The sequence below is a fragment of the Podarcis tiliguerta genome (assembly GCF_965153285.1).
Source record: "Podarcis tiliguerta genome assembly, chromosome: 6".
Classification (NCBI taxonomy): domain Eukaryota; kingdom Metazoa; phylum Chordata; class Lepidosauria; order Squamata; family Lacertidae; genus Podarcis; species Podarcis tiliguerta.
In genome coordinates, this window is record NC_139539.1 from 79588420 (window position 1) to 79612926 (window position 24507).

General features: G+C 40.5%; 1 protein-coding gene across 3 annotated transcripts in view; it reads left to right on the forward strand.

Annotated features, from left to right (window-relative positions):
* Nucleotides 1-24507, forward strand: part of DENND1B (DENN domain containing 1B) — a 168586-nt gene that overhangs the window by 100946 nt on the left and 43133 nt on the right. For all 3 annotated transcript variants that reach the window (XM_083445296.1, XM_083445295.1, XM_083445294.1), the window contains 3 exons: nt 11058-11158; nt 16769-16814; nt 19752-19853. In XM_083445296.1, coding sequence (XP_083301422.1) covers nt 11058-11158; nt 16769-16814; nt 19752-19853 — 249 coding nt within the window. The remainder of the gene's footprint in view (nt 1-11057; nt 11159-16768; nt 16815-19751; nt 19854-24507) is intronic.

Below are 24507 nucleotides of genomic sequence, written 5' to 3' on the forward strand. Positions count from 1 at the left end.
TGGAGAGCTTGCCCACCTTTCAATATCCTAGCGACATCAGCTGATGTCGTGCTTTAAAATTCCCACTGGAGGCACTTCAAAGTGCAGTGCGGGGTTGTTCAAAAGCCCTTATGCAAACAGTTATGCATTGCTGTTTAAATCTCCAGTTTTTAGAGGTTTAAAGATCAGTACCCAGCTGCTTGCAGAAGTGCTTTCAAATAGCCTTGTGCTTTTCCATGGACCTCTGGCTAATGAGTGTGGTTAAATCATGCTCAGTTTGACTGCATGCGCCAGTTCCCAGCAGAATCAACCCTCACCCATCAAATGGCATCACCTCCATCTGAGCGACATCAGTTGATTGGCAGGTGGGCGTGGTTTTTAAAAAACGGCCTCCAGGGCCAAATTCGAGCACTCTGGCAGACTAAGAGTGGGCAAGGGAGTCCTCACACCTGTTCTATATGATTGTACAAAATTGCTGAGAGTACTTGAGCATAATAATTTAGATTGTTTGGAACTGCTGAGGACTATAGAGAGATGTTCTTGAATGATACACTGTTTTAAGATTGCTCACTTGAATTGTGTGAATTTGAAGAGAACTTGAAGACTAAGTAGTCTTGGATAAAACCATTGGATAAAACCCAAGTAGCAATGTGATTTGCAAAAGCTTGCTTCATATGAACAAACACATTAGCAGTATCACCATTGAAGCTGGAAGCAATAGGACTGGAGGCAATAGTGTTTGGTAGTCACATTAAGAATTAAAACTTTAGGCTACCTTTTTAATCCATGAATTTGCTAGAGCCATCTAGATAAATGCTTGGTGACTGTACAACTAATGAATACGTAAACATGTTGCAGTAAATGTTAACTGGTATTAGAATCAGTATTTCTTCAGTATTTTGAAATCAGGACCATTTCACCTAAACATTCTTGTACGTACTCCCAACCTAAAGTATTGTTATATTACTTGGATCTCAAATTGGTGTTTCTCAAACACTGTGAAATTCTATTCCTTCTCATCTGCACCTCCAAACTAAAATCTCATGGGAAGATCAGGTCCCACATTCACCAACCCATCATGTTGGCTCCCTACATATCATCTTTCTATGCGCTGCTTCATCTCTCCCAGAAATGAGAATTCTCTTCCTCCTCAGGTGTCCCTTTAGGGTTGCAGCTCGGTGAAACTGCTTTGGTGGTAACCCACTGTGAGTGCAACATCAAACCACACATATCTCTAGCATTAGACTGCAGTATAATGTCTTGTCAGGTAACGGTGGAATCAGACGAAAACATTCCCAGTCAAAACCTGACAGCGTTGCAGAATGCACTGAACAATGACATCAAATGCTTTAGACAACTATAATAATATCACCAGCGGCAGCCCTTGTGCTTTGCGATAAGATTGGTTCCCAAAGGTCTGTTTTTCTCAGTACCATTCCCCCCCTCCCGCCCCATTTGATATCTAGCAGGCAGTCATTTCCAGGCATGCTTGTTCTTAGGGTTGCCCCCCCAACCAACATTGTAGATCTCAGTTCCAGAAAGTTTCAAAACAATTGCTTTTGCCAAGGAAATGGTCTATTTTCAACTCTGTTAAACTCATTCAGTGTGTGTGTGCCTGGTTCTTTAAAGAGAATAAAGTGGTTGTTATTTTTTTGTCCACACACACACAAACTTAAATATTTTATATTAGGAATGAAGATGATGTGCAGGATGTATTACACTGAGCACTGAAATGTTTTCAAAAATCTGATGATACCTTTGAGAGTGTATTTGTTTTGCAGGATAGATCTCAAAATCTCACATGTCTAAAGCAGCTGTAGAAATATAAAAAATAATAATCGGAGCAATGTGAAGTTTTTATCAGTTCTTGAATCTTGAACATTAATCATTCTTTAAACAAAATAGTAGCTGGAATCAGATTTCTAAAAACTTGCATCTGACACAGTAGGTTCTTGTGATAGGTCACAATAGTCACAAAAAATAGTTAGCCTTTAGGGTGACTCTTAAGTCATGTACACACCATACATTCAAACCACATTGCTTCTGCCCTAGTTCTTCTAGGAACTATACATTTATATTTTGCATATGTCAGAGTATGTGCATATATATTGTATTATATGTAGCATAGTACAAATCACTTATTTTTGCCACCAGTACATAGAACCTATACCTGTATGGACCAGGGAGCTGAGCATGGATGCTTGGATAGTCTAAACCTGAGTTTCAAGTCATAAAAAAATGTAGCATCATACACTCTGCTAAAGGCTTGAAGAAACTTCAGAATAATCTGTTGAAGGAAGGGTGTTCTTTATGTACGCCTGTAAGCCACTACAGCACACAGCCTGGTTTCATGATTCTCCTGATGGCTTTGTTCCTCTATTTGCCATGTTGCAGCAAATCCACAGCTTTGCTATAGATGAGTTTTACCATCTCTCCTGCTAAATGCACACTGACCTTTGGGAATCCGGACTCTCTCCAATGCTGCCAACCTCCTACACAATGGAGTGTGTTTCCTACTCTTATGGCGGATACCCAAGAGCAATAAATTGGTTAATTCTCTGTGACTAGGCAAAATTTTCAATTTTTTTTATTAATTTTCCAAAATTTTAAACTAACAAACATACATCATAAGTGTACTTAATCCAATCTTAATAACATTGTTAAGAGACTTCCTCAAATTCCCTTGACTGAATATACCATTGTAACAGATTTCCAAAACAAAATCTCATAAAATTTACTTAGTCGTCTTAACATCTTTGTTTCTTTTCATCTTTGCTTTAAACATAATATTCTATTAGTGGCTAGGCAATTTTGACAATATTTGTCAGCAGCATTGGCTCCCAGTCTGTTTCTGGGCCCAATTCAAAGTGCTGACTACCCAAACTTAAGATCTTCTATGAGAGTCTGTGCTCCAAGTACCCCTGCAGAATAAAGTGAGATCAGCAATCCCCAGAAAGAGAGCCTTTTCAGTAGACCTATAGCCACCTTATGTAACAGAATTCCCAGGGTGGCTTGCCTGACACCATCTTTGTTGCCTCCACTCTACCCAATGCCAGCTGAACACATTCCTATTAAATACCTAAAATAACCTAGGCTTCTGTTTTTAATTTGGGAGCAGCAGCAAATTGTATTTTTGTTTACGTTGGTTTCTTCTTCTTTTTATTGAATTTATATACCACCCTATACCCCGGGGGTCTCAGGGTGGTTCACAGAATAAAATCAAGGTATAAAACCACAAAATACATGATAAAAATAGAAAGAACGACCCCATAGCCCCCCACCACACACACACAAAAAGCACATTTTAAAAGGGCATAGGATGTCCCCCTCTCTTCCTCCTTATGTTTTACTTTTTCTTTCACTTGTTTTTTATTTCATTTATTTTAGTGCGTCCAAAGAACTTTTGGGTGGCATAAAAATGTCTTGAATAAATGTCAAATTTATTCAAAAGCAAACCTTCTAGTTGTGCAGCAATAAAACTGCTAGGATATTTGCAAAGCTAAGCAGGGTGTGATGTGGTTTCAAATTGGATTGGGGGGGGTGGCGAGTTGAGATTCCTGCATTGCAGGGGGTTGGACTAGATGACCCTCAGGGTCCCCTCTACCTCTACAATTCTAGGATTCTATGAAAGTGTTTAAGCTTCTGCAAGACTTAGTTGTTTTTCCTGTAACAGACTAACACAGCTAATCCTCTGGAAAATGGAAAATGAAAAAATTAATATAGATAATGTTTTAAAAAAATTAGGCCAGCATGACTCCTTTTAAATATAATCTAGCAATAAACAGTCCACCTAACGGATGTTTCAAACTACATTCCAAAAATTGATAAATAGTTGCAGTTTTCATAGTAAGTTTTACTATTACTTGTCTGTTCTTTTTTGATATCTTATTAACTGTGTAACCTTTATCCATAAACAAAGCACGTCAAATAATAATAAGAAATAATAAAACATCCGAACTAATCGACTGTACTTGGTTTTCCAGCATTTCCCCACCTCCTGGTCACTTCAGTTCTTGCTGCTGCTGCTAGATTAACCATTGTTATTTGAGCAACATGGTCAACGTAGTTAAGAGAAACTGAAGTAGTTTTAGTGTTGTTCTGAATGATAATTTGCTTCTATTAATATCCAGAACATCATTCCAATAATCCTTAATGCTATCACAATTCCATCATATATTCTTATCATTTGCATTTGGTGCAGAACCCCATCAACATTTCCTGAAATGTTCTTATTACATTGGCTTAATCATATTCACCCCCATTCCCATATTTTCTACTGCCTCCTTTTGGCAACCACTCCTTTGGACTCCTCCATTTTCACATTAACCCTCTTTTTTATTGCTTCTTTTCCCAGCTACCCCTTGCACACAGACCATCCCCATTTCCATGTCTCCTCCTCTCTTCTATTCTGCAACCCTCTTCTTCAGAGGATCTGTCAACTAGATCTTTAAGATGAATCAAATCTTAAGAGCAAACCTGACAGCTTGGTCAGTTATAGAGGATTATGTGATGGATGTTGTACATACATACGTGTTTGCTTGTTAATAAAACACCTGCTTTAATTTACTGTATTGAATCTGAAACTTCATGTAGAAGACAACACATGATACAATATTTGGGGGTATGTTTATTTCTCACACATGATGCAACTGAAGAATGGGAGAGATTTGAATAAAGGAGATATGGAGTAACATTGAGAGGAAAAAAGTGGCAGCGTTAAACAACAGAGGTTTGAGTAGAGTGAGCGGGGGAAACATTGAGAGTGAAAAAGAGGTGGTTTAAAGTAAGTTTTGAGTACAGCGTTAAGGGAATTGAGGAAGGCTTGGTTGTGTTAGCTTTTTGTGTTGGCTTCTCTGTTGTACACTTCTCCACTATTTCTGCTTTTAAAAAACTTTTTTGAAGACAACAACCCTTTAGTCTTCCTCTCTTCGCAGTCTGTTGAGTCCTTTTCTCTTTTTCTTTCGTGTTTTTATTTGGATTGTTGTTGTTGTTTAGTCGTTTTGTCGTGTCCGACTCTTCGTGACCCCATGGACCAGAGCACGCCAGGCACTTCTGTCTTCCACTGCCTCCCGCAGTTTGGTCAGACTCATGTTTGTAGCTTCAAAGACACTATCCAACCATCTCGTCCTCTGTCGTCCACTTCTCCTTGTGCCCTCCATCTTTCCCAACATCAGGGTCTTTTCCAGGGAGTCTTCTCTTCTTTATTTTCTTTATTTGGATTAGTTTCTTTTATTTATTGTATTATGAAAAAGCTAATAAAATCTTCCAGTAAAAAAACCCTCTCCCATTATTTTTAAACACCAGATTTTGCTATCTCAATGTCCTTCCCTTTCTGCTCCCATGTTACAGCTATTGCTGTTCTGCAACCTGTGTTCTCTTATGCTCCTCTACCCCACCCTGAATCCATGCAAATCCAGGCTCACAATGCAGTGCTACAAATTCTTCAATGGGAGCTGCATGGTGATGGACTGGTAGAAATATAGTATTGAGAGAAAAATTGAGTTGGAGAATGTTGTTAGTTGAAGGAAAGAAAAGTTGTGAAGTTACAGAGTTGAGAAGTCAAGGAGCTGGAGCTGAATAGCTGCAAGAAATTTAAAAAAGGCTGAAACACTTTTAAGCAAGCCGGAATACTGAACAGAGTTAGAGAGTAGTTGAGTACTGAAGCAGAAAATGTCCAGGAGAAGGCCAGGAAGGGAAATAGAAGCTGAACTCAGAAATACATATTGATAAGTGTTAGCTTCCTTATGGAAACAGTCCAGAAATATTGGGTGTGAAGACTTATGCCACATGCTTGGTTCTTTGGATTATAGTTAGTGAAAGTTTTAATATTTAAATTCCCAATTTGTTTCTTTGTAAAGATTACCTGAAAAAAAAGCCTTTCTTAATGATGATAGAGCATCATGAGGATTTCAGAAATTATTTAGGAAGGTAATTGGAAATGCAGCCAGTGGAATAAACATTAGGGAGGGAGGCAAGCTATTCATTTGCTGAAACATTAAATTATCTCTAGCAAGAAAACAGTAATTAAAATGGCACTTATCTTAAGTAACAATGGGGGAAGAAACACAACTCTGTAACATTGCAGCTGTTTGGCTTAGAAGTAGGAAGCAAAATTTAATCAGAAATGGACAGCTTAACAGTGGAATTATGACATCTTTGGCTGCCTGTAGTATAGCTGTCAAGCTTGGGCAGTTCGGTGGTCAATAGTGACATTCTATGTGTCAGTGAACAGAGTCTGTAACCCGCAGTTCACACATTACTGAAGCTCCAACTGTCGAACATTCAAGTCCCTTGGTATTACTGCATCTTCCAGCCTCCCCTGGCTGGCTCATGTTTCATTCTTTGGCAATTTGCCCTAATGATATCCCTCAGGAGCTTTCAGACCCCTCTTCTTTTCCATATTTAATCCTGTTAGATTAATCCGAGCGAAGAGCAAACAGGGCTGCACAAAACAGTTGTCTCTTGTTTTTCTGTGTGTGGCTTATTATTATTATTATTATTTAAAGCATTTTCTTTCCCCACTGCTCCCCCCCCCCTTTTTAAATGATAGAAATTTATAACTCAAATGGTAGAATGATTCTGAAATGCAAACATCCTTCTCTGAAATACCCTAGGTTTGCTCAGTCTGTTCATTGAGGATCTCTATGCAAAAGACCCTTAGAGCATGAGGTATGAACAGCTGTCAGAAGCATTTGAGCTCCCCTGACCACTCCTAGGCAGTGCAGAGCAGGTGGCTGGTGCCCCACCCCTTTTCCAGTACCCATAGGACAGCCTAGCCTTGATTTCCACCAGCCATTTTCCTTTGTGGGCCTAGATGGTTCTTCTTCTTTCCCTTTTATTTAACTCATCTCCCTCAACCACCCTTCCATATTCTATTCTTTACTTTGTTATTGTTTAGTCGTTTAGTCGTGTCCGACTCTTTGTGACCCCATGGATCAGAGCACGCCAGGCACTCCTGTCTTCCACTGCCTCCCACAGTTTGGTCAAACTCATGCTGGTAGCTTCGAGAACACTGTCCAACCATCTCATCCTCTGTCGTCCCCTTCTCCTTGTGCCCTCCATCTTTCCCAACATCAGGGTCTTTTCCAGGGAGTCTTCTCTTCTCATGAGGTGGCCAAAGTATTGGAGCCTCAGCTTCAGGATCTGTCCTTCCAGTGAGCACTCAGGGCTGATTTCCTTAAGAATGGATAGGTTTGATCTTCTTGCAGTCCATGGGACTCTCAAGAGTCTCCTCCAGCACCATAATTCAAAAACATCAATTCTTCGGCGATCAGCCTTCTTTATGGCCCAGCTCTCACTTCCATACATCACTACTGGGAAAACCATAGCTTTAACTATACGAACCTTTGTTGGAAAGGTGATGTCTCTGCTTTTTAAGATGCTGTCTAGGTTTCTTTACTTTGGGGACGCCTAATTTAAGCCCCATTCTCACGTTAGCAGTGTAGGAGGCTCTTCCTTGCTGCTATTGGCATGATGGCAGAATCCCTGGACCACAAGGAAGGAATCCACAGAAGTGGCTCCTCTCTCCAGTGGAACCATGTTTTAAAACCTGTGCAGTTGCACGTGATATTGTCAGAATGGGTCCTGTGACGTGCATCTTCTAAGAGGTCCCCTCTTGGACAGAGAGTGCTCGACCCCTACATAAATTTAAGATCTAACAAATAAAAAGAAGGCCTCTTGTTTTATTGCAGTCCCACAATGGTTTCTAAGCTGTCCTCGGTCAGAAGTATACAATGAGTTAAGCAGTTTTCTGTTATAGCAGCAGGAAATGTATAGTAGATTGGCAGAGTCTAAAAATAACAAAGCAATGCAACGGGTTATATGCAGCTTGCTGTATCTGCCCTTGCCGTATCTGCTGGAAAGGAATATATCTCATTCATATGAAATCACTCTAGCTCTCTTTAACAGCGGAAGGGGCTTGTCCAAAGAGGCATATTCGTGTTAATCCCTCTCGTATTTCAAATGGTGCTAACAATATGAGAAGGCCCCAAACTGGATACTATGCAGAAGAAGGATTGTTTGTCCCCTTTGTGAATTGTACAGCAGACTGGGCTCTTGAGACAATTGTTAGCAGAGATTAACACCTCATTACAGAGAAGCATGATCCCGGCTTTCATCAAACAAGATGCTGTTTGGGCGTTTATTCAGAAAGTTGTTCCGTAAATGGTGCCAGCTTTGTTCTGTCTTCTTGCCATTTTAGTGCCGCCACCCCCCACCCCGTCTCATGTTGCTGTAGCGAAGCATATTAGGATTGCCTCACCCTTGGCACACTATGCTTTTATTCAGATCTCCTGTGCTGCTCTTCCATTTTCCATTATATTGAGTCAGACCACTGGTCCATCTAGTCTGGCATTGTCAGCACTGGCAGCTGCTCTCCAGGGTTTCAGACGGAGGTCTTCTGTCCCAGCCCTACCCAGAAATGCCAAGTATTTTGCATGAAGAACATGCTTCCTTTTCTCTTGGTTTGAGCCACCTTAATGTCACTTCTTTTTTTTACTTAGCAAGATTTGGTGCGGCAAAATTGGAAAAGTGCTTTCCGATTAAAACGAGCACACACTAATGTCCAAAGCTGCATATGGTGGCCTCCCCAGTTTGGCATGTACAGTGGTACCTCTAGATGCGAACGGGATCTGTTCTGAACCACGTAACCAGCGACGGCACGTCTGCGCACACGTGCATCGCTTTTCGCTGCTTCCACGCATGCACGTGACATTGTGAGCGTCTGCGCATGCGCAAGCGGCGAAACCCGGAAGTAACGTGCTCCGTTACTTTGGAGTTGCCGCGGAGTGCAACTCGAACGCGCTCATCCTGAAGCACATTCAACCCGAGGTATGACTGTAGTGTTTAGTAAGCAAAGAGGCAGGCATTTCCCGTAACACATCACCTTTCTATGTGTTCCATAATCCATGTTGGAAAAGCATACATGCAAAGAAATACTAAATAAAATTACTGAATAAAAGATTCCACATTGTTGTCAGAAGGAAATTCCTCCCTTCCCGGTCTAAATATGGCTCAGGCGCCAATTTTGGACAAGGTGTCATCTGGGGAAGGGAGGGTGAATTCTTTGTTAGGATATTTCCGTTCCACCTTAAAAGGGAGCAGGCTTTGTGAGTCACAGAGTCTGCATATTTCCTGTTTCACAGGATGTTTCTGTTGTGTCTTTGTTTTCGTCTCTCTCTATGCCGGAACACTGAAGCAGGCAGTCATGTTTTCTTTGTTCTGATCAACGCTAAATAAACTTGTAAATAATGCTCTCCTGAGTGCATCTTTCACTGTGCATTATCCGCTGATAGAGCGTGCATCGGCTCTGGAATGTGACAAGCTATTTCTGGAGCTCGTGTCGCTAATTGCCGATACTGCGTGTCTACGGGAGATCAATGGACGTCCGGAGACGACGTGGAGTCATGATGGACTTTGTCTCCCTGGCAGTATCCCAACATTCTTCCTCTCTGTGCAATAAGTTCCCTCCACTCCCCTTCCCCCTGCATCACAGCTAGTCTCTCACTCTAACCTCTGTCACCCCCCAGAACTGGGCTCAGGAAAAACTTATACTTGGTTTCCTTAGGAGACTTTACTAAAGCCAAATTAGAGCCTGGGGAGGGCTTGAGTTAGAGTGAAAGCCTGATGTGTGTGTATGTGAAAGAGAACAAATGGACGTGGCGTGAAAGAGTGTGGGATGGCCCGCCCACTTTCAACTTATCCACGCCCACTTTCAGTTTGGCCACACCCACCGCGGTGGCATGTGGCTCCTGGAAAGTTAGCCACAAGGGAATGCTGCAAAAGTTCCCTAAATAGATTTAGACTGTCATCCTATGCACAGCTGCCTGAGAGTAACCCCTGAAATCAACTGGTATAGATAGGATTGCTCTCCAAACAGTTGTTTTCAGCTCACTGCAGTACAGTGGTACCTTGGTTCTCAAATGCCTTGGTACTCAAACAACTTGGAACCCAAACACTGCAAACTTGGAAGTAAGTGTTTCAGTTTGCGAACTATTTTCAGAAGCCGAATGTGCTCTGTTTTGAGTGTTACACTTCCATTTTAAGTGCCACACTTCCGTTTTGAGTGTTACGCTGAGGTCTGTCTGTTTTTGCTATTTATTTAGAGTTTTTGTTTTTGTGACTTGTGTGGAACCCAGTTCAGCTGCTGATTGATTGATTGATTGATTGATTGTGTGACTGCAGTACATTGTTTATTACTTTCATTTTATGGATCAATGGTCTCGTTAGACAGTAAAATTCATATTAAATTGCTGTTTTAGGGGTTGTTTCTAAAATTCTGGAACGGATTAATCCATTTTGCATTACTTTCCCTGGGAAAGCGCGCCTTGGTTTTGGAACGGACTTCCAGAACGTATTAAGTTTGAGAACCAAGGTACCACTGTATGAAGTAGAGAAAACAAAACATTAGTCTTTTTTTTTTTTACTACTTTCTATTACCAGTATATTTGCCCGTAGCGGTTGAGTTTTTCAGGGGCCTTTTTCTGTTTAGTCTAATTACAGGTGTCACCTTTAATTTTCATGGGGATGGGGGTGGGGGGAATTTGTTGCATTATGTGTTCCTGTAAGAGCCAGTCTTCTACTTTTGTGCACATCAGAGTTTTTTGGATCTATCTTTCTAATAATCCTGGGCAATGATAGCAGCCCAGGAAAAAAATTATTTAAAAACAAAACATCCTCTGCTGTGATCACAGTCTGAATAGTACCTGAGTATGGGAGGGCAGCAGAACTAGTTGCCTTTGTCACTTTCTGTGGCAGTATTGTTCCTGTAGATTCATGTCTCAAGAAAAATATTGGTTTGAGGAAGGCTTGCAAATCTGAATCGGCTCATTTTGAAATGAGAACACAACTGTTTCTCTATGCCTTTATGAGAATGTGACTAATTGTGGTGTTGCCTTTATATTGTTTATATTCATATGACATTCATTCAGATGTTTTAGATACATCTCAGTTCTTGGTAAAATACATTTCAGTTCTTGGTAAAATGTATTCTGCCTCGGAAATTTCTTTTCTTGGTGTTTAAATTTAAATCAGGAATTTGTTACTTTGTTCTCAGCTCTGTGTTTTGTTTTTACTTTTAGTTAACTGCTTGCATTCATGGGTCATCCGCATTGCTATATCCAATGTACTGGCAACACATATACATCCCAGTGCTCCCTCCACATCTGCTGGACTACTGCTGGTAAGATAGAAAAAAACATATTATTTCCCACTATGGCGACAATCCATTGCATGCTTTACTAGGAGGCAGCTGCACTGAACACAGTGGGACTTCCTTCTGATTAAACATGCATCAAATTGCATTGTGTGATAATTATGCAAGGTATAAAGCATTCTAAAATGCACTCCTATAGATTGCTTGTTACTATTTCCACTACTATTACTATTGCCTAATGCTGCCCAGTTACAAAGCAGCAGGACTTGGATTCAAACCCAGATTTAAATTCAACATTGATCATTGGTTCGCTGACTAAAACGTGACCACGTTCAACAATGAAATCTCTTTTAAGCCAACAAAACTGAATGTCATATGCAGCAGTTTCTGCATACACAAAGTGGCATTCCCCCAGCCCAAGTAATCTATTCACATTTGCAAGGTGTGCCATTACAAAGATATCCTTGACATTTCTGATGTTTGTGAGCAGTATGGAAGTCATAAGCGACTTTTTCAGCTACTGTTTCTTTCTGTCATATTTACCCAAGAAGGAGCGAGCACTAAGGTGGTTTTTAGGTAGTTTGCTGCCAGAATTATCTACATTCTGGGAAAATATTGTTGCAGTTCAGCTCATTCTAGCTTCCCCTGCTTTATCCAACATCTCCTACTGGTTCGTGATACAGTATCATTGTGTCTCAGGTGAACCTGGTGTTAGGTCATCTGTGCCTACGATGCATGTCATGAATGAGGGACATAAATTGGTCCCAGCACACATTCCCTATGTTGCAAGTCATTCCCCTGCTGAATCCCTTCTGTGACCCTTGTATTTTGCTGGCCACGTGCATCTGAGCACAAAAGACTATGCTATGACAGATAATCAATACCATCAAAATGGGCACCTGTTTGGGAAAATGCAGGGCAAGCTGCATGCAATATGAACTTTATATATATGTAAAAACAATATTGGGAGAGCTCCCAACTTTGGTTTCAGATCACTTTGATTGTTCTATTTATGTGCAGTGGCTGTTGAAAATCCATAAATGCAGAAAAGAGTGGGTTGTGTTCTCTCATAAGGGAGAAAGCCTATCAAGGGATGCTGAAGGACTTGTGTTGGATAGCCAGTAGAGCAATGCAACTATTGTGGGTATTTTGCAAATAATTTTTGGGTAGCCATTCTAGCATCAGCTGCATCTCACAGCAAGCAGGTAAACAAAATATTAGGATTATCAGATCCTAGATGGAAACCAGATGTCATTGACTGGACTGGACATGGTCTGAATGCTTGTCCCATTTGCTGGCAGGTTATTGGACTTAAAAATGCTGGAATTCTCTAGCTTAGAACATCTAATTTTATGTTTTCATGAAGATTCTAAATATAAGTAAAATGAACTTTTAAAACATTGCAGAAGCTACACCAAATAGTCATGTATGAAAATATGTTTGTAAATTGCAACCTCATCCTGATCCAAACGTATTTATCTTATTTAATAGGCATCAGCTCACAACCTTTTATTTCTTTCTGTTGATCAGATCTGGGTGCCTTTTAACTTTGCCTTTTAACAAAATAAACCAGAGCAAATATTCCCTCCCCCCCCCTTTACATAAAGATGTCTAGAGATGAAAGGCAACAATCATCTATGTATGTGTAGTCATTTGATGTTTTCTGATCTCTACTTCAGATTTTTATGGTCCCCGTGGCCTTTGTTGTTTCAATGCAATCTACTACATTCTTTAAAATACCCCTTCTGTCAGGCGAAATAATTTCCCAAATGAGGGAGGAGGGTTATTTTTCTGCCACCATTGCCTTCTCAAGTCGTCATCCAGCAGAGCTTTTCCAAGTGGTGAATGGGCTTTTGTCATCTGGCTAAGAGAGTTTTGCTAGGAGGCCACTTGTGACAACTTTGCAAGGTACTTCAGGGACAAAAGCACTTGGATTTGGACAGAGTTGGATGCCACAGTCTAATGGAAGCACCCAGTGTGGTACTGAGTTCCCTTAAAGAAGTACAGCTTCAGGCATGCTTGGGAGACATTGATTACTTGTATTCATTATAGTCCGTCTTCAGGTCTAGCCATGGTACTGAAATTGCCCTGGTTGCTTTCCCTGATTGATTACATTTGTCAGGAAACAGAGGGGGCGGGGAGTGTGACTCTGCTTTTTCTCCTTGATCTCTTGGTGATTTTTGATACTGTTGGGTGTCTCAGAGAAGTGGGGGCTTGGCAGCATTGTACTTTGGTGGTACCTCCTAGATCATGTCCAGAAAGTAGTTATGGGAGGCTATTGTTCAGCACCATGGGAGTGGTCCTGTTGTTTCTGCAGGGTTCCATCTTGTTTCCCATGCTATTTAATATAAATATATATTGTCAGCATCGCCCTTGAGCCAGTGTCACCAACTGGACTCATCCACCTCAGCCCCGACTGGGCTAGGCGAGCTGGATGGCACTTCCAGAGACCACCTTCCTCACAGGAACAGGTCCAAGTGCCGTGGACTCACAACTCAGAGCTGTGAGCACCGCAAATCACTCCAACAAGAAGACAGTCATTGTACAGCAGAGTACAGCAGAGCATAAATCACTCGGACGACAGCGCTGAAGAATATCTTCTTTTATTCACTAACAGCTACTGTACTATACAAACTATATACAAATGGAGATGCTGGACTGCACTGAGTCTTACAGCTGCTTTCTGCAGCGACCTTATCTACACAGAGATAACACTCAGTCTTTTTCTCTCCCTGACTGACTCACTCACTGACCGACTCTCTCTCTCTCTGATGTGGTGCTGGAGCAGAATAAGTAGATATAAGAACACGCCTCCTCCTCTCTGCAGAATCAGCAGACTGCTCAGGAGATTCTTGGGTATGGGAGGGGTGAAATCTCCTCATGAAGCTGGTAGCTGTCATCAGGAGGTTTGGAGTATAGTGTCATCAATATGTGGGTGAAACCCATCTCTATATCACCGCTCCATCTGAATGAAGAGAGGCGGCCAGTATGTTAGACCAGTGTCCGGAGATGGCGATGAACTAGATGTGAGCCAGTAAATTGAAGCTGAATCCTGAAAAGACAGAGGTGTTAGGTGTCATAGGTTCTCATGTCCAGGACATGGGGAGGTAGTGTGTCCTAGATGGGGTTGCACACCCCTGGAAGGATCAGGCCCCAAACTTGATTCAGCCTTGTCACTTGAGGCTCAGGTAGCCTTGGTAACTAGGAGAGCTCCCCCCCCCCTCCAGCTCCTGCTGGTTCACCAGTTCTGACCCCTTTTGAATGGATATGACTTGGCCAAAGTACTCCATGCCTTGGTAACTTCCAGATGGGATTATTGCGGAGCTGGCCCATGAAAATGACTAGGAAAACTCAGCTCATCCCTGATGCAGTGACCAGATTACTGGCTGGGTTTCCTTTAAAACTCACATAGTCCCTGTTTTAAAACAGCTGTACTGGCTGCCAGTTTGATTCTGGGCCCAATTCAAGGTGCTAACTCTAGTGTTTAAAGCCCTAATTGATTTAGGCCTCAAGTGTCTGAAAGGCTGCCTACATACTCTTTTGGGTGTTAATATTAGCATAAGTGGCCTTCTTGGTAGTTCCTCTGCCCTCAGCTGTTTTGAAGCGGTGGATGATAAATATTTTTTATTTACTTATGCCCTGCCCACCCAGCTGGGTTTCCCCAGCCAATCTGGGCAGCTTACAGAAAAGTAGGCTCTGCCTGCAAAAGTGTGTCTGGCTCCTTCATTGTACAGCTTCCATCATATGCCAAAAATGTACCTCTTTACCCTGGCCTTTGACATTTAAGGTATATACTTTTAGGACCCACTCTGGTTATGATTGCAAGTTGTTTTAAACTGTTTTTAATATTGTATTTTATATTGCTGTCACCTCCCATGGATGGTTAATAAAGCTAATCATAATAATTACTTTGGAGGTGGCCAAGAGGAGAGATAATTGATGTAGGAGCTCTGGAAACAATAAGAGCTACCAGCATTTTGAGACTTCAGACTTCCAGTACTGAAGAAAAGAAACCATGTATAACCAAAACTCTTTGTAGCAGTCCAGCAAGGCATAACATTGTCGCGGGGATTTGATCTATTTTAAAATGCAATAATTTCAAATACACACTGTGACACAGGTGAAAGAGAATTTTCCTGCATATATTCAATACCACTTCTATTAATTTCCTGTAGCTTTATCATATAGGAGGTTGTAATAACTGATCGTGAAGTGACAAGATTACTCATAACGACAGCTATATCTAATCGCCAGAGAGAATGGTTGTGTCATCATATGTCACATTATGTCATTTTCTTTGGCCACAGTCCTGCCTTCCCTGTGGGGAGGTTTTCAGTGAAATTTCCAGTTGGATGTTGGATGCCATGACTTTCTGATCAATTAGCAAGGAGCAAGAATGAGTCAGTCTAGACCCCAGCTTTAGCCACTCCACACACGGATTGTTTTGGTTAATTCCCTCGATTCCTCACCATGAAGCACTCAGTGTGAGTGGCTAATGTGTGGAGTCTTTGAATAGCCTAGTTCAGCTTTCCTCTAACCTTGTGTGCTCCAGTTCTTTTGAAATAGAAAACCCATGAGCTCTAGTCAATGTGGCCCAAAGCTGATGGAAATTGTATTCCAAAATATCAGAAGAGCACCAGATTGGGGAAGACTAGTCTGGTGGTATGAATGGAGGTGTGCAATGTCATCACCTGGTACAGTATCTCATACTCTGCCCCTGCACACAGAGGGCAGGATTACTCTATACAGTGGTACCCTGCAAAACGAATGCCTCGCAAGACGAAAAACTTGCAAGACGAAAGGGTTTTCCGTTTTCTGAGTTGCTTTGCAAGACTGATTTCCCTATGGGCTTGCTTCGCAAGACGGAACGTCTTGCGCCTTTTTTTAAAAGCCGCCAATGCATTCCTATGGGAAACCATCAATACGCAGCGGTGCTTCGCAAGACGAAAAAACTCGTAGAACGAAAAAACTCGCAGAACGAATTAATTTCGTCTTGCGAGGCACCACTGTACTATAGTGACACTTCACATAATGAAGCAGTTATGGCAAGCTTAACCTAAAAAAATCTACTTCTGTAATAGTTGAACTCTGATTTTAAATTTTTAACTCTATGGTTTTATTGTTGTAAGATGCTCTGATTTTTTTAAAAAATAAATAGTTCTATGTAAATACTTTTTATAACTTACTTTAAAATGAGTAATTAGGAAATCAACTTAAATATGCTGGGCTGAAACCTGGGGGGGGGGGGGAGTGCTATCATAAATGAAAGCTTGTGTATAGTATCCTCTGGACTACATATCTCCAGCCTTTTAAGACCCAAGACCCACTTTTAAACCAAACATGCATTTAGAGACCCATTTCTTTATTTCTACCATATATTTTCATGGTGGTGATGCTCCTGTTGTGATTCACCTTGGATCTTGGCACAACCCATTTGTGCATCCTGACCTGTCAATTGAAGATGAGATCTCTAGACCGATTGCCATTCTTAAATATCCACTGTCACACCGCCATTGAAAGTTGCAAACTACCATCTTACAGTAGCTTTGCAGGCAAATACGGCAAAGTGAATGGAGATGCTAGCCTTTTAGGTTTTCTAACTGTAGTTCACTTTGTTTCATTTTCTTTTAATTGCAGTGCACCCATGCCATACTTGATTGGAGTTCACTTCAGTTTAATGGAGGTGAGTCAGGCTGCCTTTTCATTTCTCTATGCATTTGGCACATGAGCGCATATATATATATATATATATGCTTTCGTAGATTTTCACGGGTACAGGAATGCAGGTTTTGGTGTCCTCGGGTGTCTTCCCGTGTAAAAGTTGGGGTGTCTAGGCGACGTTTCGACGAGGTCTCACTCGTCATCTTCAGGCTGGTGCTTTCGGCTTCTTGTTACTGGAACAGAGCAGGATCTCAGTGTTTGAGTTCCTATAAATACTGTTGAGGAGGTGTGGTGTATAGCCTCCAATGTTCTGGGCAGAGAGGAGGTTCCCAGGCTAGTGTGCCTTTTCTTCTTTTGTTCCTTAATTACTTGAGGGATATCTTGAGTGATTTCTTGAGTGATTTCCTGAATCCCACTTAGGTGGGTCATTAGGTGTGGATTAGTTGCTAAAGCCTTCGTGTCTTGAACTCTTGAACTTTGTGAAGAGTTTTTCTGAGAAGATGGCTGTACTGCACTTGGTTGTGCTCTGGCTTGGCTTCGTGTATAGGGGCGAGCTGTGGTTTTGTGGCCTGTGCCAGCCAGATCTGTGTAGGGATTGCAGGGGGGTGCAGCATCCGGAGGTGCCACCCTGGTTTGGCTACTGGATGGTGTCTGTAATTTATCTGTGGAGAGGGTCTGGGTTTGGGTCTGGTGTGGTTGATTGGTGATGGCGTTCTGTGTGCCTCTGGATCTGGTGTCAGATTTTGTGGGGAGGGCTAATTTCCAGATGTCTGGCAAGCGGGATGTGTCGTCACGCTTGTTCATGTTGTGAGGGTGTTTCTCTATCTCGATGGCTTCCATGATTATTCTCTTGTGGTGATGTTCCATGTTTGTTCTCCTACAACTTCCTCCTTTGTCCTGAAAAGTATTCAGAGTGAAAAAAGTGAAGCTATCTTCAGCAGAAATTTGAAAAGTAACCCTGGCATTATTGCAGGAGATGAACTGGAAACGACTTACGGAAAGTGGGTCCCTTCAGCGACATGTGCTTTTATTTGGTATCCTGTGTTGCTGGGAAATGGAATTAGATGGGGGAATTCACATTTTCAGTTGCTGCAGTGTAGGAGTACATTTCTTCGGGTGAACCACCGAACCTATCCTGAATATTCCTCAGCCTGTTTTTGTCCTTCTTTTGTGGTCCTTTTCAGCACGGGCATTTTCTATCACTGCAACGGTCACTCTGTACTCTGCACTTTTTTGCAGCATCTAGGCCTCTAATATGGAAGGGGAGGTAACTGGAAAAGAAAGAGAACCAGCTGCTTGCTACATGCTATTATTTATTATATATTGCTTCTTAAAATATATAGATAATAAGTGAATACTGATTTTTCAGATAGCTAGTGTTTGTGTGTGTACAACTTGTTGCTTGGTAACAAGTAAGTTACATGTGTGATTTTTTTCCTGGTATTTCATTCAGATATTATATAGCATGTTGTATATATGTATCTTTTAGGAAGTAATCTATGTCTTGGCAAGTTTGAAGAATTACACCTGTTATACGGCTTCCTTGGCAGGGCTGGTGCTTATTTTGTTGTTTTAGCTGGAATATGATAGAACTTTTTCCTAAGGAATTTGAAAGCACCAGTCAGTTGCATGAACTTGAGTGAGATTCATCACAGGTGATTCATAACCCCACCAAATGTACCTACTTCTGATAGGCCCCCTCTCACCCCAATTTGTCAGAAGGCAAAGAAAGTGCTCCAAGATGGCAGCAGTGAAGCTTTTTTTGCTTGTAGTTCAGTTAGTAACTGTGGTGGCCTGTGGGGCTGGGGAGATTCTTCAACATCAACTTCTTTGGACTGGTCATGTTGTGTGGATCCCTGATTATCGTCTCCCAAAGCAACTACTCTATTCCAAACTTATAAATGGGAAGCGTAAAGTTGGTAATCAACAAAAGAGGTTTAAAGACTCTCTCAAGGCAAATCTTTAAAAATGTAGTATAAACACTGACAACTGTGAAACACTGGCCTGCAAGCGCTCCAATTGGAGAACAGCCTTTACCAAAGGTGTCATGGGCTTTGAAGACGCTCGAACTCAGGACAAAAGGGAGAAACGTGCTAAGAGGAAGGCACATTTGGCAAACGCTCACCATGATCAACTCCTGCCCAGAAACCTATGTCCCCTGTGGAAGGATGTGTGGATCCAGAATTGGCCTCTACAGTCACTTATGGACTCACTGTTAAGACTGTGTTCATGGAAGACAATCTTACTTGGCTATGAGTAATCGCCAAAGAAGAAGAAGAATGATCTTTTCTGATCTTTTACTGAGGGAATAACTTGGAAATCTGTCCAGATCTTCCAGTGCTGTGGCTTTCTTGTGTCTCTGACACTAAAGACTCTCTCAAGAACAGCCTTTACCAAAGGTGTCATGGGCTTTGAAGACACTCGAACTCAGGACAAAAGGGAGAAATGTGCTAAGAGGACGGCATGCTTGGCAAACCCTCACCGTGATAGACTCCGGCCCAGAAACCTAAGGACGTGTGGATCCAGAATTGGCCGCCACAGTCACTTATGGACTCACTATTAAAACTGTGTTCATGGAAGACAATCTTACTCGGCTATGAGTGATCACCAAAGCAGAAAGAAGAATTCAGTGGCATACTGTAGCTGATCCTAGAGAACTATACAACCCCCATGATAAATAGCCTGATCCTCTATGCATTTGTTTAATCCCACTTTAAAGCCATGTAAGATAGCAGACATTGCCATATCTTCTGGTGATTAATTCCATAAATTAATTTTGTGTTGTGTAAAGATTCTCTGCTGGCCCTTAGGACAAGAAGAAGCAGGCTAGGAAAAATATTGCCATATTTCTTTATGTTCCTACTCTGCTGAATCCCCAGTTACCAGTAGCATTTTACCTTATTAAAATAAGCAAATGATGCATTAAGATGCTTGTAACCAATTTTGTTTCCTTGTACAGAGACTGAAAAGTAAATCACTGGAGGATGTGGTGATGCTAAACGTTGACACAAACACTTTGGAAACTCCATTTAATGACCTGAGCAACCTACCAAGTGAAGTGGTAAGCCTGAGAGGTTTCATTCGTTGGTTTTATCCTCTTAGCTCCTTGAATCGCTGACGTTCTTGCCTGCTTTTACTAGCTGAAATGAAAAGAATGCCCCTTCCCCCACAAAAATAACACTATGCCACCAGCTGTATATTTCCTATTTAAGAGTGTTTGGTGTGTGTTTTTTTACCTGTTTTTGACAGTTGAGGACACGTTGAGTGGAGCATCATGCTTCGTATTGTAAAAAAAAAGAAAGAGAAAAAAAAGATAATTATAAAGCTAGCTGCATTCATTAGGCATAGCTGCTTTAAACGCAAGAGTCTCTTCATCTCATTTTAATCATTATATTACAAAGTAGGCATTTCTGTCTGCCTAGTGGCATATCTTGCAAAAGAAGAAGAAGAAGAAGAAGAGTTTTTGAAGGCAAAAAGAAGAAGGGGGCCAATTATCGGCTTCTGGTTCCCTGCCACCTGCCAGCACATCTCCTTTTAATTAATGATCTGATGACACTGGTCAATATAATAAGAAATGCTTGTACAGTTGGGGTCAGAAAATGCACACTTTGATCTCATTCAACTTTCTGAAACATTTATTTGTTTTCTCTAAATTATTTCAGTTTTATTTTAATCTCTTCTATCCTGCTGAGGGCTGCATGAACTGAAAATCCTACTCTGTTTGTCATTTGCTTTGGCAGAGCAAAGACTGCTTACTTATAATTCTATTTGTAAATTAAACTGCAAACCCAGTTTGTCATAAAAGACATTGGATCCTTTTGAAAATGACGAAAACTGTCTTTTGTCTGTAAAGGAAGATAAATTAAATGCCAGTTCCTCCTGGACTTTGATCTTATAGAGATTTTCCCCTCCTGCTGCTTATAATGGAACATATTCTACATTTCATGTTAAATAAGATCTCTTCCCCCCAAAATAGCATTTTACTTTGCCTTGCTATCCTGCATCATGGTTCTGAAAAAAAGGCTCAAATTATCATATTGTGTGCATTTTTGAGGCAGAATTTAGTAAAAGCTGTTGTTACATATCTAGATGTTGGTAAATGTTCCATAATGAGAAAGAAATCATAATCTATTATTCATAAAATGAGTGCTAGGTTTTATGTGCTTTTTAAGAAATATGCCACAGTTCAAGGCAATAGGACATTGAAGGCATTTTTATATTTTTATTTTCATTGTAAATTAATTTGAGACCACAAGTTATTTAGTTCCTGTATTAAATTATCATATACTTTTTGAAGTAATTAATCTTGACCAGAAGCAGATTAAATATTCAGGTGAATACATTTGTTCTTTGCTGTTGGGTGGGAGTGGGGGCAGAAAAAAGAAAAAAAAATTGGTGTTTTCTCGACTGATTGTGGTGCTCAAATTATTTTTAGATGTATAACCCACCTTATCCACAAGTCTACTTATTCTCATAAATTTGAATCGTATTTTATTGTGCCAAAAACGAACCACTCATTCCTTAATCATAATACATATATGTTGACCTTGCCGTCTGAATCACCGAAATGAAATTAGCTTATTAGACCCTGAAGCTAGAGTAGTTTCAAAGCGCATGCAGAGTTCTGAACACACAGGGGACTCTCAGGTCTCTTTTGTGAACAGCAGAATGCACTTTGCACCCAGTGGGGACTTCCCATTACATAGGGGGATTTTTGTGTGTGTGTCTGTAGGTTACAACCCAGCTCTCCTTATGCTCACTAGTCAAAACTGGCTAGAGGGATTGTGTAAACTTATGCAAAATGATGGGCAAGTCACAACTTCATCATGCAAGTTTTACAGTTTCCTTAATGACCATATCTTGGCTTGGCATGCGAGGAAACAACATTTCTTAGGCCCATTTTACACACGCCATAGTTACAACTAACAGTACTAATAGCAACTAAGTACAATTTCTGCATCCCTGGATGCCTTTGTTTTCTAACTGAAAATATATATACAGAGATTTCCTAAAACAAGTACATCCAGTGGGGAGATGTCTAAGGCTTTTGAACAATCTCACCAAGGTACCCTGGATTAAATATGGTACCTTAAGGTCCCTAGGTACTTCAAATGCCATATTTACTCAAGTCGAATGCCCCATCAAATCTAATGAGCACCACAATTCTCAGAACCTTGAAACCAAAAAACGGATTTGCTGGCGAATGTAAATGTGCCTTCGGATCTAATGTGCACCTTAATTTTCACAACACAATTTGGCCAAAAAAGTGAGTGTTAGATTCAAGTAAATACAGCTCACTGAGCTCTTACATGAGCACTCACTTTTTCACATGGTATGTGCATTGGATTCTTGTACCTCTTTGAATGGGGGCAAATAGTAAGTGAAAACACTTCAACCTTTTGGGATCCGTGTCTGCAACTACATGCAAGCTCCCTGACACAAGCCTACAAGCTACTGATATTAATTAGGTTTTCTTGTATTCACTCAGTAAACAACAGGATTTTTACAAAGGTGCTTCATTGTATAAAATATATAGCAAAGTAAGGAAATACCTTATGCATATTCCATAATTCGATTCCACCCCCTCTGCTAAAACAAGGTTTGTTTTGTTATTTGATATTTTTACTGTCCTGATCCCTTTCATTCTAACTCTACCATAAAAACCTTCCTCATGGAGCTAATTTGTTAATTAAAAACACATACAGGCATAGCCTATGTGCACTGTGCAACTATGCAGCCTCTACAGACTTTTTACTTGATAACCTGATAAAGGGCAACACTGTATTATTCAACAGTAAGAATAAGTATTCATATGCCTGTATCAGTGTTGACAGTAAATTGCAACAATATTGTTGACATTCTATTGAGTAACCATAAGTCCAAAAAAAAACTGATGCCAAATTTTATAAGTATTTACACAATTATTTAATATACGGTAGATGTAAGTATATACTTGCATATATGACATAAGGCTCATCATTTTATATCTGTAATCTCTCACTGCCAACTTTTATATTCAAAAAGATAAAAAGAGTAGCAGTGAAGGCAACTGAAAAATGAAGGATAAACATATGAAGTTTTACTGCCATTGTCTAAAAACTAATTTAATTTTTTTTGGAAAAAAGATTTCCTTAAACAGCAATGTTCTCAAATTAGAATGGCTTTTTAATCTTTTCAGTGACTTGTGATCCCCCCCACATGAAGGCTAAAGCTTATATCGTTGTATAAAGTTTATATCTACTGTTCAGCCTACAGTAGTTTTAACAGCATATGTTCTCAGTACTGTTTAATATGGAAATGTCTCACTTACTGTGGACGGTTTTTCATTCTAAAGAAAAAGTTATCAGTTGAAATCTGAAAAACATTACTGTTCGGCATTGTGCCTAATCAACTCTTTAATAAATTACCTGAGACTTAACGGGCCTTTTTAAATCATTCGCCAAAGCATTTAAATTATACTTACAGGCTAGATGACTTTCTATGCATGTGAACTCTATTAGTTTGTCAGATTGACCAGTGGTCTCGACTGTTCAGAGGTCAGCGGTCACAGTTGTCCTGAATTACCCGTCCTTTTTTTCATGTGGACCCTCTGCTGTGTTGTGTGCTGTAATCTTCTTAATGGCTTCATTCCAATATTCACACATAATATTTTAGATTTATTGACTGTTAGTAATACTACCATGCCAGTAGCAGTTCCGCTACTCCTAAGGTATTCAAAATTGGAAAAATAAATCAATGTAAGGCTTTTCGGGAATCCTTTGTTTCTCTTTCAGGAGGAAAAAGCCCTATTCCTGTCTTCTGCCAAACATACTTGGCTTTTGCAATACATCATTTCACTGTGCATTTGTCTCACACTTGAGAGATATAGCCTCCTCCCCTAAACGGATAGTGGCTTCATTAGGAACAGAAGTTTGCTTTTGATACAGTAGTTTAATAATTCTCATTAGTTTTTCTTGTACGCCAGTTAGATTGGAGTCCTGAAGTGTGGTGGAAATCAGTAGGGATGAAAATCAAACAACCTGATTCATGATTCTAATAAATGTGTGAGATTGTATCTATGTGTATATCTATGGTGTGTGTGTGTGTGTGTGTGTGTGTGTGTAAGTGTAATATACTAATCTGAAGTACCAACATAGTGTTGATCTCTTAATTTGAGACTCCTTCGGGTAGTGATAAAGCGGGATATCAAATCCAAACTCTTCTTCTTCATCATCTCTTAATTTGTAGTACTGAATTCATTTTATTTCTTTGTTTAAAGTATTTATGTACTGTGTTCGGAGGCAAAGTCCTCCTGAAGCGGCTTACAAATGATTAAAATCCCAACCACAAAGGTAAAACAGTAGCAATTTAAAGCCATGCTCGTAACATACATAAAGGATCTAAACGGAAACAGTTCAAATATTGGACCATATGTATCTGTTTTGCAGAGACATTTTCAAAGGTGAGACACTAGCACCTAAAAGGCTAACTCATGTGCCTGCTAGTCTGATGGAACTAGGCCTGTGAGCAGGGCCTCTAGTTATGAACTTAAGGTCTAGGCAGGTTGATATGGGTATAGGAGATACTTTAAATAACATGATACCAAGCTATTTAGGACTTTAAAGGTCATCGGCAGCACTTTGAATTGAACCTAGGAAGGCAATGCAACCGGTACAACATTGTTGTTCTATGCTTTGAATGCCTGGCCTCCACAAATGTCCTAGCAGCTGCATCCT